At 37.7% G+C, this 18,054-nt stretch overlaps 2 protein-coding genes across 2 annotated transcripts; one reads left to right on the forward strand and one right to left on the reverse strand.

Moving 5' to 3' along the window:
• The first annotated feature begins 620 nt into the window (after nucleotides 1-620).
• LOC117621109 (probably inactive leucine-rich repeat receptor-like protein kinase At2g25790) lies at nucleotides 621-4,211 on the forward strand. Its single transcript, XM_034351410.1, has 4 exons — nucleotides 621-678; nucleotides 799-843; nucleotides 935-3,561; nucleotides 3,779-4,211. The coding sequence occupies exons 2-4, from the start codon at nucleotides 839-841 to the stop codon at nucleotides 4,138-4,140; spliced, it is 2,994 nt and encodes a 997-aa protein (XP_034207301.1). The 5' UTR covers nucleotides 621-678; nucleotides 799-838; the 3' UTR covers nucleotides 4,141-4,211.
• A 3,268-nt stretch (nucleotides 4,212-7,479) lies between these two features.
• LOC117614898 (homeobox-leucine zipper protein ATHB-8) lies at nucleotides 7,480-13,340 on the reverse strand. The gene is made up of 19 exons (XM_034343827.1): nucleotides 12,901-13,340; nucleotides 12,531-12,774; nucleotides 12,207-12,366; nucleotides 11,899-11,999; nucleotides 11,638-11,728; nucleotides 11,094-11,189; nucleotides 10,883-10,996; nucleotides 10,726-10,809; nucleotides 10,474-10,629; nucleotides 10,301-10,375; nucleotides 10,070-10,176; nucleotides 9,794-9,983; nucleotides 9,424-9,609; nucleotides 9,241-9,324; nucleotides 8,934-9,068; nucleotides 8,501-8,826; nucleotides 8,298-8,397; nucleotides 7,982-8,131; nucleotides 7,480-7,832 (listed from the first exon to the last, which is right to left on the reverse strand). The coding sequence occupies exons 2-19, from the start codon at nucleotides 12,749-12,751 to the stop codon at nucleotides 7,686-7,688; spliced, it is 2,523 nt and encodes an 840-aa protein (XP_034199718.1). The 5' UTR covers nucleotides 12,752-12,774; nucleotides 12,901-13,340; the 3' UTR covers nucleotides 7,480-7,685.
• Nucleotides 13,341-18,054: the final 4,714 nt, after the last annotated feature.

The raw sequence follows: 18,054 nt of genomic DNA on the forward strand, positions 1-18,054 counted from the left end.
TGTTAAGTGCAAATCTTCCTCCCTAAATATAATTTTTCTTTTGACCCAATATATATATATATATATATAAGAATTCCAATTCATCATTAATCTTGTTCTTGAAGCTATAATTTTGTTAACAGAATCCTTCTCTTCTTCATGAGCAACATATGAACAAATTTCTTGTTTCTTGTCCATGGCTATTACAGACGCATCCACAACAAAGCTACTATGTCATTTGCCTCTTCAAGTTTTATTTTTAATTTTTCTATAAAATAAAATTGAACAGTAAACGCATAAATGCATATAAAAGTTTTTTTTTTTTGGGGTCAAAAAAATGCACATGAAAGTTTTTCTTTTTTTTTTTGGTCGAAGCATATGAAAGTTTAGAAGCTCTTCAACAACGGTTACAAATTCTAGTCATCATGGCGCGAGTCAGTCAGTCAGTCAAAAGAGTAATTTGGTAAATAACCCGACAAATATCAGAGTCTTTTTTCCAACATCTGTCCCTGTTTTCCTTTCAACCGTTCGTGTTCAAACATCATGCCTTCTAAAGAAAGTCCAAGGTCCACTCTCGTAATTATCCCCAACTTCCTTGCCCACTTCCCAACCTTCAACCCTCCATCTATTTAAACACCCCTCTCCCACTCTCTCCCACTTACAAACTCTTTATCAATAGTTTCAAACTTCTCCAATTAGGTACGTTGCAGACATTTTCCCCAATTTTTTTGTTTAATTTCAGTCAAATTTGTTTCCCCTCAAATTGTAGTTTTTCTAATCTAATTTTGTTCATTCTAATTTGTGGTTTTAATCTTGTAGAAAATTGCTGCTGGGTTTGATTATAAATTCATGAAAATTAATGTGGTAAGTACGTTCTTTAAACTTGTTTAAGAAATTTCAGTAATTTTTTGTAGTTATGATTTCATGTTAATTACACGTTGTATAATTATTTCAGTGCTTTTTACGTGGATGCTATAAACTTTGAGCTGATGATGATGATGAAGATGGCCAGGAGACGACCTCATCAAACATGTCTCATTTCCTGCATGTTCATGTTCTTGTTCTTCTTCTCAAATCAAACATCTGCTTTGGACGATGGCGATGAGCATCAACTTCAGCTTCTCTTGTCCTTCAAAGCCTCCATCAACGACCCTCTAAACTTCCTCTCAGACTGGAACAAGACCACCTCGTCCAACAATCCATGCAATTGGCATGGCATCACCTGCGACAACAACACCACCATCAAAACCTTCGAGCTCTCCGGAAGAAACATCTCCGGCAAACTGTCGTCCTCGATCTTCCACTTGTCCCACATCGAAACCATCGACCTCTCGAACAACCAACTGGCAGGGCAGCTTCCTAAGGACATGTTCGTCGGTGTGTCTAATTCGCTTCGGCATCTCAACCTCAGCAACAACAACTTCACCGGGGTCGTGCCGCAAGGCTCGGTCTCATCTTTAGAGGTACTAGACTTGTCCAACAACATGATTTCAGGGCAAATCCCGGACGGCATCGGATCCTTTTCGAGCTTGAAGTTTCTTGATCTGGGAGGAAATGTTTTGCTGGGGAGCATCCCAAGTTCTATATCAAACATGTCTAGCTTGGAGGACTTAACCTTGGCCTCAAACCAACTGTCCGGAAAAATTCCAACCCAACTAGGCCAGCTAAAGAGCTTGAAGTGGATCTACTTGGGCTACAACAATCTCTCTGGACAAATCCCAGAACAGATTGGCAACCTTGTTCAACTGAATCATCTCGATCTTGTGTTCAACAAGCTCACAGGCCAAATCCCAGTGTCTCTTAGCAACCTCACTCAACTTCGGTACCTTTTTCTCTACGGAAACAAGCTCACAGGCCCTGTTCCACAGTCCTTGTTCGGGCTTGAGAAGCTCGTTTCTCTTGACCTAAGTGATAATTTTCTTTCGGGTGAGATTTCTGAAAATGTTGGTCAACTTCAAAACTTGGAAATTCTTCACCTTTTTTCCAACAACTTCAAGGGAATAATTCCCAGCGCTTTGGCTTCTCTGCCTCGGCTTCAAGTCCTTCAGTTATGGTCAAACAAGTTCTCTGGTGAAATCCCGAGACGTCTTGGATACCGAAACAACCTCACTGTCTTGGACCTTTCCACGAACAGTCTCACAGGGAAAATACCCGATAAGCTATGCGACTCGGGTCGGCTTTTCAAGCTCATCCTCTTCTCCAATTCGCTCGAAGGCGAAATCCCACGAAGCTTCTCTTCTTGCAAGAGCTTGGGCCGAGTCAGACTCCAGAACAACCGGCTTTCCGGGGAGATATCGGCCGAGTTCACCAAACTCCCGCTTGTCTACTTCTTGGATATTTCGGGAAACAATCTCTCCGGCAGAATCGGTGAAAGAAAGTGGGACATGCCCTCACTTCAAATGCTAAATATCGGGAGAAATGGATTTTTCGGGAACTTGCCGGATAATTTTGGAAGCGAAAAGCTGGAGAACTTGGACTTGTCAGAAAATCGGTTTTCGGGGCCTATCTCGCCGAGTTTTGGGTACTTATCGGAGCTAATGCAATTGAAACTTTCTCACAACGAGCTCTCCGGTCCCATCCCGCAACAGTTATCTTCATGCATGAAACTCGTGAGTCTCGACCTCAGCCACAATCGCCTCACCGGTACGATTCCAACCAGTCTTTCGGATATGCCGGTTCTCGGGGACCTTGACTTGTCCGAAAACGATATTTCCGGCGAGATTCCGCCCAATTTGGGCGTTATAGAATCACTCGTCCAAGTAAATATTTCTCACAACAAACTCCACGGGACGTTGCCGTACACTGCGGCGTTTCTGGCCATAAACGCGAGCGCGGTGGCCGGTAACGACCTCTGCGGCAGTGACACCACCACAAGTGGTCTACCGCCGTGCAAGAGAGTTAAGAGAAACCCAACTTGGTGGTTTGTGGTCACTTGTTCTCTTGTTGCTCTAATGGGTTTTGGTGTTGCCGCTTATGTGTTTGTTATAATGCGGAGGAGAAACGATTTGAAGGTAAAAACAGTGGAGGGCGAAGGTGGGATTTGGGAACTGCAGTTTTTTGATTCAAAGGTCTCGAGATCAGTCACAATTCATGATATTTTCTCGGCAGCCAAACAGGGTAATGTCATTGCAATGGGAAAGACTGGGATTTCGTACAGAGGAGAGTCGGTTTTGAATGGCATGCAATTTGTGGTTAAAGAAGATACCATGAATTCAATTCCACCTAGCTTTCGGTGTAAGATGGTTGAGTTTGGGAGGCTTCGGCACCCCAATGTGATCAAATTGATCGGAATATGCCACTCCCAAAAGGGTGCATATGTGCTTTATGAGTATTGTGAAGGCAAAGTACTGAGCCAAGTTCTGAGGGATTTGAGCTGGGAACAGCGCCGGAAAATTGCCCTTGGGATTGCAAGAGCTCTACGCTTCTTGCATTGTCGTAGCTCCCCAAGTGTTGTTGCGGGTCATGTGTCGCCGGAGAAGGTCATCGTAGATGCGAAAGATGAGCCTCGGATTCGATTGAGTCTACCCGGAATGGTTCAACCGGACTCCAAGGGGTTCATTGCTTCTTCATACATTGCTCCAGGTACGTACTTGAGTACCATTTTTTCATGCATGCATACATTATAATTAAACTATGTTTCTATATGTACATGTCATGTCAGTATCTTACTTATTAAACGAAAGAAAATTTGAAATAAATAAAATACCGTCACATCATTTCGAAAACAAAATTGATGAGTCCAGCCATGCTCTAAACTAAATTCTAAAGCTCCTTTTTTTTTTTTCTTCATATCTTGTAGAAGCTAAAGAAGGCAAAGGCATCACAGAGAAGAGTGACATCTATGGATTTGGGCTTGTCCTGATCGAACTGCTCACCGGAAAAGGACCCGCCGACACGGAATTTGGCGCGCACAAGAGCATTGTAGAGTGGGCTAGGTATTGCTACTCCGACTGTCATCTTGATGTGTGGACAGACCCCAAGATTAGAGGACACGTGTCGAGCAACCAGAACGAGATTGTAGAAACCATGAACCTAGCCCTTCACTGCACTGCTGGGGACCCCACCGCAAGACCATGCGCGGATGAACTGTATAAAACCCTAGACTCTATTATGAGGACAAGTTCTTGTGTTTCTAGCCTAAAAGTTTCTTCACCTTTTTGAGTTTTTTTCTCCCTCAAGGATTTTTGTTCGAGTTTTCAGCTTCTCTTTTGTTAACTTTCTTTTTTTCTTAATTTTTCTTGGTTTTATTATAACGTAATGTACGTGTTAATTAATTAATTACCACCTTTTGTTGTATTTTGTAACATAAAGGTGTTAATTAATTGTTAGTACTATAAATATATATAGCTCAAATGTTTTGTTTGATGGTATGTTTGACATACTACTACTGAGTGTAAAACTGTCGATATATATATATATATATATATTTATATATAAACTAAATGTTACTGCATTATCTTATATACTTTTTGGGTTCATTAATTCATGCATATGCATATTAATTATGAATTTACCCTCTCTTCTCTTTCTATATGTGCATGACGTATTCTTTTAAAATCCGATTGTTAAGCAAGCATGGATTTAGTCAAGTTGACTAGAGTGGATGTGTTAGAGCAGAGTTCGAATTCCGCTTCCCCGTAGTTCAGATTTAATTAAAGTAAAATATCGCTTGTATAAAATAAAAAAATCTAATTGTTAATTATAATATATTTGATCCAAAAAGTAATTTACAGTAGAGAAAAGATGGGTTGAGGCAATCATATCACATCCTCCTCTCCCTTTCTTTATGGGTTGCATGAGATAGGGAAATAAGGTCGGTCTTTTCTTTTTTCTTTTTTTAAAGAAAAAATATAAAAAGAAGAAGAAAGACCACCAAAAAGAAGAATTGAAATAAACCCTCTTTCTAATGGCATGCGTGAAAGCGTCAGTTTCATTCTTACGACCTACCAACATGTACAAAAGTGCTCACCCTGATCTGTCAGATTTGTTTGTTATCTTATAACAACTAAAACATTGAAGGAAAAGTTTATTACATTTATTCTCTCATCCAGATCATGCAGACGTCATTCTAAATAGGAGGACATGAGGGAGATGTAGTAGAAAATACATAGAGTCCGCACAATAATAACGTTCAGACGTTCACATATGAGAATTTCTGTATATATATTGTAGAATTTTTTATAATTTATATGCGTACTGCACAGTTATATAAAGGAAGAAGGGAGCTAGAAAAAGCAAAAACAAGAATAGAGGGTTGAATTGTTTGGCTATAGTATTACTCATGGAAGAAGGGAAAATGTGGAAACTGAATGGTCGTGATCAGTGAGTTAGGTCAAAGAACTAGCAAACATATGTAGGGCTCTTCTTTTGCAGGGAACAACTGTACTAAAATCTGATCCTTTGATGATTATTTTTTGTCCCATTGTCGGGCTCGGGCAGGCCTTTTCCAATTGAAAAACAAGCTAAAGAATATTATTAACTGGCTCTATACAATCACAAAGCCGCATTCATATCTACTATGTAAAAGCACACTTAGGTAGCCTTTTTGCTTTACTTCTTCCTCTACCTTTTTTCTCTTACTTCAAACCAACATTGGTCAAAGGGTTTTACAACCTCAAGACACAATTCGTTCTATGATTAACCTCTAATTTTACTTATATCTGTGACCATGTGTCTAGTTTAGCATCTTGTTGAATATTTTCGTTGGGGGGGTGAAAAGATCGATCAAAGAGTTTTCGTTTAGATACCAGGAAGAAAAATTTTCGTGTGACCTTAATTACTTGCCTTCTCTCTATAGTTGCAATCATGATTCTTAAATTAATTAACTAACTAACAATTTGATTAGTGATTTCCAGCTTCTAATTATCATCCTATTAGCAATGATGAAAAGTGATACAACTCCTTTTCTTTAATCTGTACAGCTGACCTATATCGGCAGCAGAAGCAGTAGTCATAATAGTTACAAGATTCCATGTCTAAAGAGTCAGTCTAAACACATAAGTTTAAAGTAGCTGACATTTTTAAGAACAAACCCAGCTCAGTTTTGCTGGCATTCACGGATATGATCCATATTTTTTTGAAGGCTATTTCATCTCAAAAGCCTCAAGATTTCAATGATGGTTTCTCGGAGACCATGCAAAAGCTTCTTTGCCCTTCTTCTTTCCATTCAAAAAGCTCCTTTTTCTCTCATTATATATTCTTTTTCTTTTCTTATTTTTCATTTCGGGGGAAGTGGGGAGCTATATGGTGTGTATGTATAAGAGAATTTTGATGTCCTGACGTGCGTTTTGCCTCTCCCTTTTGGTTTACTTTTGTAGATCAAAAATCAAACATTTTTGGGTGTGTTTCTTTGATTGAAGACAGGTGGGTTTTGTTTTCGAATTTTCATGCAGTAACAATAATTGGATACACGTGCATCCCATCGCATATATCACAGCAAGAACACTCATTGAACAAACCCTAACCATTACCTCACAGTCAAGTATACCCCCACAACATAGAGGGCAAACTTTTTAGTAACTGATGATGAGTCAACTGCATCCTCTCAACAAATCGATACCCTACCACACACGTTGACGTTCATAGAATTGAATCGAAATTCACATGGTACTGAAAGAGGTTTTAATTTCGAATTTCGGTTCTCCTCAATAATCAAATATAAAAAAAGCCTTGCATATATATAGTATCATTGGGTTTGTTTGTGTGAGTCAGTAGGTAACAAACTCATACTAGAAGATGCTTTACTAGAGATTCAAAGAACTCAAGTTAATAAAATAATTTGGTGCTACCACATAGTGAAACGTGTTACAAACAAAGCAAAAAAGAAGTGTTGTTTTCTTTGCTCGTAAACGTAAAGATTGGCCATAAGTTGAATCATGTAAATCTTTATGTTTTGTTAATTTCTTAATGTCGTTTCTGCTTTGTCGGGCTTTGATGCAAACACATATATATTCTGATTGAAGCAAACCATCAAGGATTTGACAACATCCAATATGGTGGGGTAAAGACTAATTAAGAGATTGCTTATCTGATTAGTGATTACCCTATAGAAGAAGCTTAATTAACGTGATGATAAAGACTTGATAGAAATGATTACTACTTAAACCATGTTATTCATTTATATTCCGATCTTAACTAAAGAAAATTAAAGAATGAGCAAATGTGAATGATTGGATTTGTACCTGCAATTGCGCATTACATATATTTTTATTATTATTATTATTATTATTTTGGATTAGTCTATTTAAACATGGAAAAGATACGGGAATTCCTTTTTTTTTTCTTTTTTTTTTTTTGGTCAAAGTTAAGAAGGAGAGGGAGAAACTACACACAAGTACCATGGGGAACTGGATTTATGAAAGAGTGGATGACTAGCATATTGGTTTGACAACTACATTTGAGCATACCTTTGAACAAGTAATGCTTGTCCCCCAGTGAGATCATAAAAAGCATTCAAAATACAGTGCTAATATGTGTTGATTTTTTAGAAGATTAAAAAAAAAGGTAGGAAAAGGTGGGAGCATTATGATTCATATATAAATAAAGCATAAAGCAAAACTCAAAGAATAGAGGATAACCCAAAACATTGGGCCCAATATACCTTTGGTACACATGCTCATGACAAAGAAGAGGTTTAATTTCTACTGTAGGTTTTAAAAAAGAAAAAGAAAAAAATCTAAATCCTATGTTCTGTTCTGTCCAAAGTTTCAGACAAATGACCAGTTGATGAACATGAAGCAGATGCAGTGAGCAGTTTCTTCTTCATTCAACACCTTCCATGCCACTGCCCTCTCATAGGAGATTGGCCTTCCCATGCTTGACATGCATATGCCACCTTGAAGACACATAAAACCCTGCAGCCCCCAACACAGGTAAAAAGAAAAAGAAAGGTAAGGTTAATTAATCACCTATTTCAACAGTAAAAAAGTGAAAGTCATCAACAGAGCATGTCAAGGCCTTCAATGTTTTGTCCAAATCTTAGCTGGACTTCAAAGCCACATACCTGCTGCATTATCTGTGGGAACTCAGAGAATAGGGTCTTCCTTCCATTGTCATCAAAAATCTTTTCCAGTGTAATATCCTGAAGTGCAACTAACGTCGTCTCGAGCATGTCAAGGCCTGCCTGGTTTGCGAATGTGAAAACTGGCAATGCCTGCATAAATTATGAAATTAAATTATGGAAGACTTTAACTGTTACAAAAAGGAACATGCCTCACAACTTCTAAGTGAAAGATAATATAGAATGGAAAACCTTGATGAATAGGCTGAAAACGGCATATTTCAGACATAGAAAGGAAAGAAAAATGGTACCCATATACCTTCAAAGAGCAGCATAAGATAGCATCCGAGTGATGCCAAAGAGATTTGAGAATGGACTCACTTCCTTCACTTTTTAGCAAGTCTCCTCCCAGATAGCACCTGAAACAAAAGCGAATTAAGATATAGCAATCGCATAAATAAAATAAATATGTTTGTAAGATTAGAATTTGTTCTATCCAACCAATTTTGTCTAGTTACTCACCTATAGCTCTGACAGATCCAACCAGCCAGTGTTTGTGCTTCAGGAGTGCCAGGTGGTGGCCGGAAACCAGAATTAGAACCAAAACGAGAAGGGGAGAGAGCCAGTGCTACCCTCTGTACTGATGCAATAATACTGCGGACATACTGGCGAGCCATGGAAGCTACATTGTCTTGAAGGTGAATTTCAAATGCAAATTGGAATGCTATGGTCATCACAGATTTTGTGTTTCCAGAGTGACCTGCATTATCACCAGATGCTCTGCTTCCTGCGGGTCCAACTTCAAGAGCAGAGGCAAGATCAAGTGTACGGTTTGGACTGGGGGCATCCTGGATAATAATTTAAGCATATAAGAAACCACCGCCACAAAAAAGGAGAAAATGAAATCCATAATAAGATAGAGTTTTGTAATATTTCATATAAGATGAATGCTTACCATCCGAGAATCAAGAGGAATGATCCGAAAACCAGAAGGTAGAATTGGACCATCATCAGAAAATGAAGCATCAATGGGAGCAAAGACAAGTTCAGCGCAGGTCCCGACCGAATTCTCATCCACTCCACTGCATAGCTGGGATTCCATGCCACCGGAAACAACAAAAAGCCAATGACTATTGTCAGTAAGGATTCAACAATAACTAAAAAGAATAAGAATTTAAGAACAAGGCCTAACTATAAGGATTCATCAAACACTGCAAGCACATTATATGATAAATCAAATGGATAAAAAATTATACACTTACTTGCAAGAGGAAAATGTCAGCTGCAGGCATAATCATGTCTTCTCGATAGTGGCCCATGTTCTCGATCTTAATGACCTCCATGAACTGTTTACAGAGAAGCCATAACGTATCAGAATTCAGATAGCATATTGTGTGAGCGATTATGTTTACATTTGAAGGAAAAATTCAATCCCCAGTACATACCTCTTCATGCTCAATTGTGTGAGCCAGTGGATGAATAACTTGATCTCCAAAACTTCCAGCTCGAGACCCTAGTAGGCCACAGGGACCAGGTTTAATAGCAGCAGCTGAATAAGCATCAATACTTCTGTCAGCCCACTCCGATCGGTGTTCTCGCAAGAATCTAAGAAGAATGGCTGGAGGCACGTTCTGAAGGAAAAGGAAACAGCACAGATTGGTAATAAGACGATGTTTATTTAATGAGAAAGAGATAAAAACAAAAAGAAACCATGTTTTCCCATGTTGAAAGTCACTTTGCTAAGTTGCTTCTTCTTAGTGATTAGTTCAACTTAATTCTGTTAGTTATTGGCTGTAACGCATTTAAAATCCTTACTTGGAGTAACATGGAAGCTTTGGCACATAACACAGCATTGCTCATTGATGGAACTCCATTGGCATAAAGATTTGCACCCATCATCTTTCCCGGGGACGAGTTCACAAGAAGGGTAACATCATCAACACCATCACTTTCTAAAATAGACCACCCCTCATCTGTAAACCCATTAACTGCTTCATTGAAGCCCCTGCATTACAAAAATTGTAAGGTTTCGATAGGTAGAAGTTGATCAACCATTCCAAGAAACAATTTGGAGATTGAATCATAGCATACTTGCTCAATCTCTGACTAAGAGCACGTAGAGCTGCAGGCCTTCTCCCCCAGCCAGCAGCATTAGGCTGAGAAACTTCTTGCGTAATCTGCCTCAAGTTGCGTAAGGCCTGAATCAAGAAAAGATGTCTACATTAGAATGTAAGAAACCCCACATTCATCTCCCCAGACACAAAATTCCAATTAAAAAAAAAACTATATGCCATCAGACAGGACAGGAGAAAACAGTCTTACCGCCATCGTTGTCTTCTGAGCAAGAAGTGTTGAAGACTCATAAAGTGGGCGCAAGACTTCAGGTACACTCCAAGGCTAGATTTAAGTAATCAAATTAACCAAGTCAAAATTTTAATCAATCAAGCCAGGAAATGACATTGCTTCAACATATAAAGCAAAGCTTGTCTGCATACCTCCAAATCCATATGATCAACAATGTGGATGATTGACCCACCACCTTCACAAGGTCTAATTAGATACCCACTTGGCAGCATTTCTGCTCTCACAAAATTCTGCACTGGTGGCATGCTTGGACCATTCTGAGTGTTGTTAAGTGACCTTTCACAAACCTACAATCAAAAAAGAGAAAATGACACCAAATTAAAAGGGCTTGCAGGCCAAAAATTATTGGCTCCTTTTATCAAAAAAATTCAAGAGCCGCATACCACAAGGCTACCATCTTCCAAAACAGACGTGTAGCGCAGCAACCAGAAGTCTCGAGCTGGTGCCAAAGTTGTGGGTGCATAGAGCTACAGAGACAAACATTTCCAAATTTAATTTTGATAAGTTGGAAAAACAGTGAGATTAGAGAGCAAAACCTACCTGCATGTAAAGCAGTTCAATGGTTCCACCATTGCCAGTGGACAACACATTTAGCACATCCACAGATCGGCAATTTCGAAACCACGAAGGCCGATCTTTAAGGATTTCAGCGACCTGTTTATATACACCAACATATTAATTAATTAATCTTTCTTACAAAACTGTACCAAGATTAGTACTTAATCACTAGACCAAGTGGAGAAGAACTTACTCTTGTTGGCTCTAAACCCACAAGGCCGCATGCACGTGCCGCCACACCAGTGCAACCGTGAGAAATAGCAACGATTCCAATGGAATCCGGACCAGGCTGTGCAGTTCAAAATCAACATAATAAGATATTGAATTTAGAACCCAAAAATTAAAATCAGAAAGTATCTTATCTTATTAACTTTATATATTTGATAAACAGAGTATTTTAAAAGCCTGCATTTTTATTTTATTTTTTCCAAATACAAGATAATTATGTGAAAATAAAATAATCCAAACAATATTCTATTGCCTTTGGGTAAAGGGAAAAATGAAATGAATGGGGGACCCAAAAGGGTTAAAGCAAAGATTAGTCTGTCCAAAAAATAGTGAGATGGTGATGTGGTTTGAGTGTTGCTTAGAAGGTTAGCAAAGCCATGTAGGCTTGATAAAATTTTCTTGATAATCACAAAAGATGTTGGAGGAGAGCATAAATGTTAACAAGACAATAGAAGATGATGATGATGACAGAAAAGAGATAAAAAGAGATAAAACAGAGAAAGAGTCACCTTCATCCCAGGCATTTGGACCCACTCCACAGCAGTTCCAGTAGCCTTTGATAAAAACTCTGCTAAAGTTTCCTCTGCAATGGACAAAAGTCTAGAAAACAAACAAAGCACAAACATCCCAAATAAGCCATTTTGATATATAAGTTATAACAACAACAAGAAGGACAAGGGACAAAGACAAGGCAATTGCATAAAGCTCGAAGAGTGAAAAAGACTCAACGAGAAGAAAGAATAAATCAGATTTCAAGTTTATTCACTGACCCTGCAGGGCTGGCATCCCTTGGTGGATGCTGAGGGGTCAAATGGTGTTGACCACTAGTCACCACCGACTCACAACTTGTGTCTGTGGTGGCAAGGTTCGTCTGCAATACAAGAAAGAAAGAAGAAAATCTCAAAAAACCATGTTGAAGAAACTTTACTAAATAAATTTAAAAATCAACAAAAAATTTCAGGTGAAAATTTGGATTTTTCTTATCATCTTCTCCATCTTTTATAAGAAAATTAACCAGGATTAAATTTTTTTTTTTTTGTTCTTCTGGATATTGTAAACCTTGTAGATGAATACTTACATTCTGTGTCTGCTGGCGGAAATAGCTGTTCTCATAGACGAGCTGAGACACCTGCTTTTGCAGCCTATCATTCTCCTCCATCAGAAGCTTGTTCATTGCGGTCAGCTTCCTATTCACAGTTTGCAATCTAGACGCCTCTTTCCTCTGTTTCTCTCTGCATCTGCAAAAACACAGCAAGCAAAGAAAATTCAAAACAAATAATACAAAAAAGTCGCAAACTTGATTTTACCCACCAACAAAAAAGACCAAAGAAAGCAACCCAACTGAGAAATTTGAAAACTTGATGAACAGAGAAGATGGAAATTAGAAAACTGGTGGCAGTACCTGCGGTTCTGGAACCAGACTTTGATCTGCTTAGGCTCGATGTTGGAGAGAATAGGGCACTCGCGAATGAGCTGCTGGCGACGCATAGAACTGGGCTTTGGGCACTCATGGTACAACCTCTCTAAAGCTTCAACTTGCTCTGGTGTGTACCTTACGTACTTGCCATTGTCCATTTGCATCTTCATCCCACCATCTTTGCAGGCTGACGTCACCGCCATCATCCCTACCTATATAGGCCTCCTCACTACATACATCAAAGTCACATAATAATTTACACACACAAAACAAAAACATGTACGGATCTGTAAGCTCGTGGATCCTAAAAACAAGAGGTTCGATTCGAGGATGATTCTAAACAAAACCCACTCACCGTTTTGGTTTGCTAAGAAGCTTTGCTTGATGCCGAGAAGCTAGAAAGAAGCTTAATGGGTTGCTGTTGTTTCATTAAATCATAACAATGGACTAGTTCTTCATCATGAATGATATGACAAACTTGGAGCTTGGAGATCTTCTATAATTTCTTTTGGGGCCTTTGCAATCAATTAAATCTCTGTCCTTCTCTCTGTTTGGAAGCCATGGGCAGTGTCACAGAGTCATGCTGAAACTTGATGACAATTGTGTATATGCTTTCTGTTTCTTTCTCTCCAAAGTATGCTATATATATCTAGAAATGATAATAAAGCAGAGATTTTTAATAGTGAGAGAATGGCTTATAAGAAGAGAAAGAAACCCCATAATACCAGACAGACGGAAGAGGAATAACAGACCATTTCTTGTTTTCACATCATTTTTCTCTCTCTCTCTCTCTCTCTTTCACTCTGTTTTGCTGTTGCTTTTGCTGCTGCTTCTGCTTTTCTTGCAGTGTGGTTTGTTTGGGCACTTTCCAACACTTAAACTCTGTCTCTCTGACTTTCTCTTTTTTTTTTTTTTCTTTTTTTTTTTAAAATTTTGTACTCTAGGACTTTTTACTTTTTTTTTATCTCTGAGTTTCTGTTCATCAATCCACAGTTTCATGTACATGATGCCACACAACAATGGTGAGTTGATCTGAACCCTCCAATTTTAATGTCAAAAAAATGAAGTGAAAGGTAAATAAGGTGAAAAAACCATGGTTGGCCTTGCATGTGTAAACGAGACAAAATTATGAGGGCTTTCGCATGCGGCCTCATTTTCTCATGCCTCACCCCTACTTTCCATCTCATCATAATCCAAACCCCATGCATAATATATACATGACATACACATATTATGTGCATATACATATATATATATATATATATAAACATACAATGAACTTTTATATATGTAGTTTGGCTGTCAAGCAATATTGCATGTTGATGTTGTCATGCACAAGTGTCCAACGAGTTGCTTTATAATTATAAAATAATTATACATTCAACATGAGATTTAGATTTAATCTCTTAGATTAAAATAAATAAATATATATATTTGTGTTCTTGAAAAATATTGGAGTGATGACTATATATTTGTGTTCTTGAAAAATATTGGAGTGATGACTAAGTTTGGACCCAATATATTCATCCTTACGTATTGATGATGTGTAATTCAACAAACAGATCTCTTCAATAAAATAAGCAAGTCAACACGTTTTCTTCCTACTATCTATTACTAATCCATAATCAAACATTAACCCTATGTTTAATTCTATACTCTTGCCCTAAACCATAGCAACTTTAATTGAAAAAAACACTTAACTAACCTGAAGACATTTTGATACTGCCGGTCCAATTAATTAATTAATCAATCGAAAATGATACCATATTCATTTCTATTTTCCAAATTACTTGTCAAGAACACTGTCTTCCTAATCTAACATCTTGGGTAATCTTGGTTTAGCGCGTTGATTAGTCGTATGACAAGTCACAGACGGATTGAAAAAATTTGCAGCTCGATATAATTGTCCTAGGTTAAAAAGTTGCTACCTAATTATATCACTTTCTTATTATATAATAAAAAATAAAATAAAAACCCTTCAGTCTTCAGAAAAAGAAATACAATTACTTTTTCCTTCCACCATATTTTTCTTGAGTGAAAAAGTCAATACAATTTTGCCAAGTCAATGATGTATGGTCTTCTCTCATCCGCCATCATCAATTTTTCAAATTATCACCCCTCAAAGTTGGCCGTCACTAAAAAGATTTTGAAAAAAAAAAAAAAAAAAAAAAGAGTAAACAAACCATATAATCCTTTGCTATGTGATTGGTTACAATTAGGAATTAATGGCAGACCAAACTAAGTGGTGTTTGATTACAAATTGCTCCACATCTTAAGATAGACTTTAAAATTCAATTGAAATCCAAAATTTCCCCTTAATGATATGGCACTTTTTTGCCCATTATACAAGTTACAAGACCCCAAAAAAAGTTAAAAGCTTTACCCCCCCCAAAAGTCCTAATCTAGCTTAAAAGATAAGGAGGCATGCCAACATCAATGGCCTAACACAAAAGAAAATTAAAGCAAGGGTCTTGATTTTATTTCAATTAAGGATGTCGCTTACTTTCTTCCCAATAACTATAAGGAGATATTCTGTCTTTTTGTGAATTACACTGTAAATTACAATTTGACACATTTACAAAAATAATTAATAAAAAACACACTCAAAAAACACTTATGCACACATGTCATATTATTACTGACAAGAATATATAAGCCCTTACTTACATAACAATTCCGATCTGTGTCAAATGAAGTTTTTTCCTTTAAATAATTAACTAAGTAATTAATTTTACATATGTCAACGGGCTGTGACATTAGCATGTGGGCTAGTAAAAGTGATGGCATACCCCGCCACTTCCGGTGGTAGGATAGAGAAGCGTGCCACCAAAGTTATGTGAATTTTTTTTTAAAGTAAAAAGTTTGGGCCTGTCGCTGGCCGACATGTGTCGATTGGTGTGTAGAGTGTGGTCGACGCCAGCAGACCATATCTGGGTGTGGTCCACACGTGTGGACCCAAAGTAGATGTGGCCCCCTCACGCATGAAGACTCCTCCTCAGCTTTACAACGTGCTCCTCGCCACCACCCCACCTCATCGCATGTTTTACCATTTTCTTTCGTTTTCGGCCTTCTTTCCCTTTCCGCCCTCCTAAAGAAGATCCGGCCGATTGTCTTGTTTCCCACGCGCCGGAAACTTCCACACAAATTGGGTATATATTACTTTTTTATGTACTTCTCTCGTCATGTGAAATGTCACGTAATGAGAAATATATAGAATCATAATATACACTCAAGAAGTTATATTTCTGATTTACATATTAGTATTATCTAATATTTCGTTATACTTATAAAATAATGTGGTGAAATTATTTATTATGTGTTGTAAATCATAATATGAGAAGAATAATTGAGAGAGAAAATAAAAGAATTAGGGTTTTTAGGCTTGATTTTCGGTTATGAACGAAAGAAATACAATATGAAATTTTGGGCGAGGAAGGGTATATTGTTGTTGGGGCCTCTTAGATTCCTTTGGAATCTCAATATCATACATATGCGAGTACAACCTATTAAGGACATAGAGGAAAATTACAAAATCAAATACATGAATTATTGTAAGAGCGTTCTTTTTTCGTCAATTGATCTGCCACCATTATTGCTTCTCTATAAACATGATGAATGGAAACTTGAGAAAACTGATCCAATAGTTTCCATATATCTTATGCGTGGTCTTCGGTGTTGGGACTCAATTTCTCACATTGAAAAAGTGGCATAGTTTAAAGAAAATTTTGCATGATATTGAAATAATGTCACATGATATAACACATCCATGTGTTCTAATAAAAGTGAATGGTATAGTTAATATTATTATACCACGTAACCATACTCTAATACCACATTATAATTACACAGATCTCGAGCCTATACATTTAGCTAGTGTATATTTACCCGCATTTCGCAAAATCTAAACCATTCTAATAATCTAATGACTCAAGATATGACAGGCCAATTTTTAACTTTTGACATGTATATATTTAATTAACTATAACTTAACACTGTTAAGTTTAAAAGAATTATTAAAACAAAACCATAAAGAAAAAATAAAAAACCTAGCAGCCAACCATACTTTCCTTCCCACCCATCCTTGTGATTGCCATCCTATCCTACCCATGGTTCTCCGTCGTAGCACGAAATTGTCCGCTTTGAGCCTCCGCCCTTACGATTTTGTTTCTGGGAACTCACGAGCAACTTTCTAGTGGGTCACCCATCATAGGATTGCTCTAGCCTAAACTCGTTTAACTTCGAAGTTCCCATGACTTCGAAGCCAGTAAGCTCCCAAAAGGCCTCATTCTAGATTGAAGCGGGCATGTCCATATAAGGCACATCACCCTCTCTTCTTTAATCTATGTGGGACGTTACAATCCCACCCCGACTGAAATCCTATCAAGGGTGAAGACGTCATTATAGTTGCTCAGTCAAGCAAATTCCTAATTGTTTTGAGAGAGAGAGAGAGAGAGAGAGAGAGAGAGAGAGAGGAAAGGAGGTCGGCTATAAGGAGGAAAGGGAGTTGTCGTGGGTGGGGTGGGGTGAGGTGTGTCATGGCTATGGTTTTTTGTTTTTTGTCTTAAATTTTAATTTATTTAGACTTAATGGTGTTAAATTGAAATTAATTATATGAATGGGTGTCAAAATTTTAAAATTAACGTATCGTATCTTTAACCGTTAAATTATTATAATAATTTAAATCTTGTGAGATACGGATAAATACAAAGTCTCTAAACATAAAGCTTTAGGATCTATAATTACACCATATCTCAAGTGCTACATTTTTGTAAGGATAAGTTCTAGTCGTAGGCTATAGTATCAAGGGGAATGAGGATGAGACATGGGAAGTGGGTGTTGGGGACCACTGAGAAGAGTACGCGTGTCGCTTTCTTTCGGTGGTGTCAGAGTGACATTCTCTTAGTAGTTGTTTATTTGTGACATTGGTAAGCGTGTGTTTTGGTTCGTCAACGTAACGGACTTTCTCTCATCGTCGTCGTCGTCGTCTCCTTTTACTGTGACACGACGCACCGCTGTCTCCTTGTCCTCCCTTTCATTTTAATTTTCCAAAATTATTAATTACTTAATTGTAGAGCTGCGGCTCCCCAATTTAATTATATCCTCCAGCTCCCGCTTTCATTACCCAAAATGCGATTCAACTTTTATTTATTGCCCTCTGCAAACATCTTTTACTTGCTCATATCAAATCAATTACTTCCTTGCTTCGCCATTTTAAGCACTCATTTTTCTTCTTGTAAACAGCATCATTCCCACTTTTGTACCAGTCTCTGTCGGCCCAGTTTTTTTAGCTAGATTTTTCTTTTCATTTTAAATTAAAATTAAGACCCAAAACATAGATATAATGAACAATCCAAAGATTATGATGAGATGAAATTGAAGCAGAGAGAAGAAGAGTTGGCATGACATGCAGGAAAATTTGTGTGAAACGGTAGTAGCACCAATCACGGTACGTCACATGATAATCTCTTTACTTGATATGCAATACAAAATAGAAATAACAAAATAATAT

Source organism: Prunus dulcis, chromosome 1 (assembly GCF_902201215.1).
Source record: "Prunus dulcis chromosome 1, ALMONDv2, whole genome shotgun sequence".
Classification (NCBI taxonomy): Eukaryota; Viridiplantae; Streptophyta; class Magnoliopsida; order Rosales; family Rosaceae; genus Prunus; species Prunus dulcis.

What these genes read in the sequence shown, in the direction of transcription:
- LOC117621109 (XM_034351410.1), top strand. An exon ending in TTCTTCATACATTGCTCCAG is followed by an intron (nt 3,562 to 3,778) that starts GTACGTACTTGA and finishes CATATCTTGTAG; the next exon opens with AAGCTAAAGAAGGCAAAGGC.
- LOC117614898 (XM_034343827.1), bottom strand. Translation starts at nt 12,751, where the DNA reads ATGATGGCGGTGACGTCAGCCTGCAAAGATGGTGGGATGAAGATGCAA. An exon ending in TCCGCCAGCAGACACAGAAT is followed by an intron (nt 12,000 to 12,206) that starts GTAAGTATTCAT and finishes CTTGTATTGCAG; the next exon opens with ACGAACCTTGCCACCACAGA. An exon ending in TTGAACTGCTTTACATGCAG is followed by an intron (nt 10,810 to 10,882) that starts GTAGGTTTTGCT and finishes TTGTCTCTGTAG; the next exon opens with CTCTATGCACCCACAACTTT.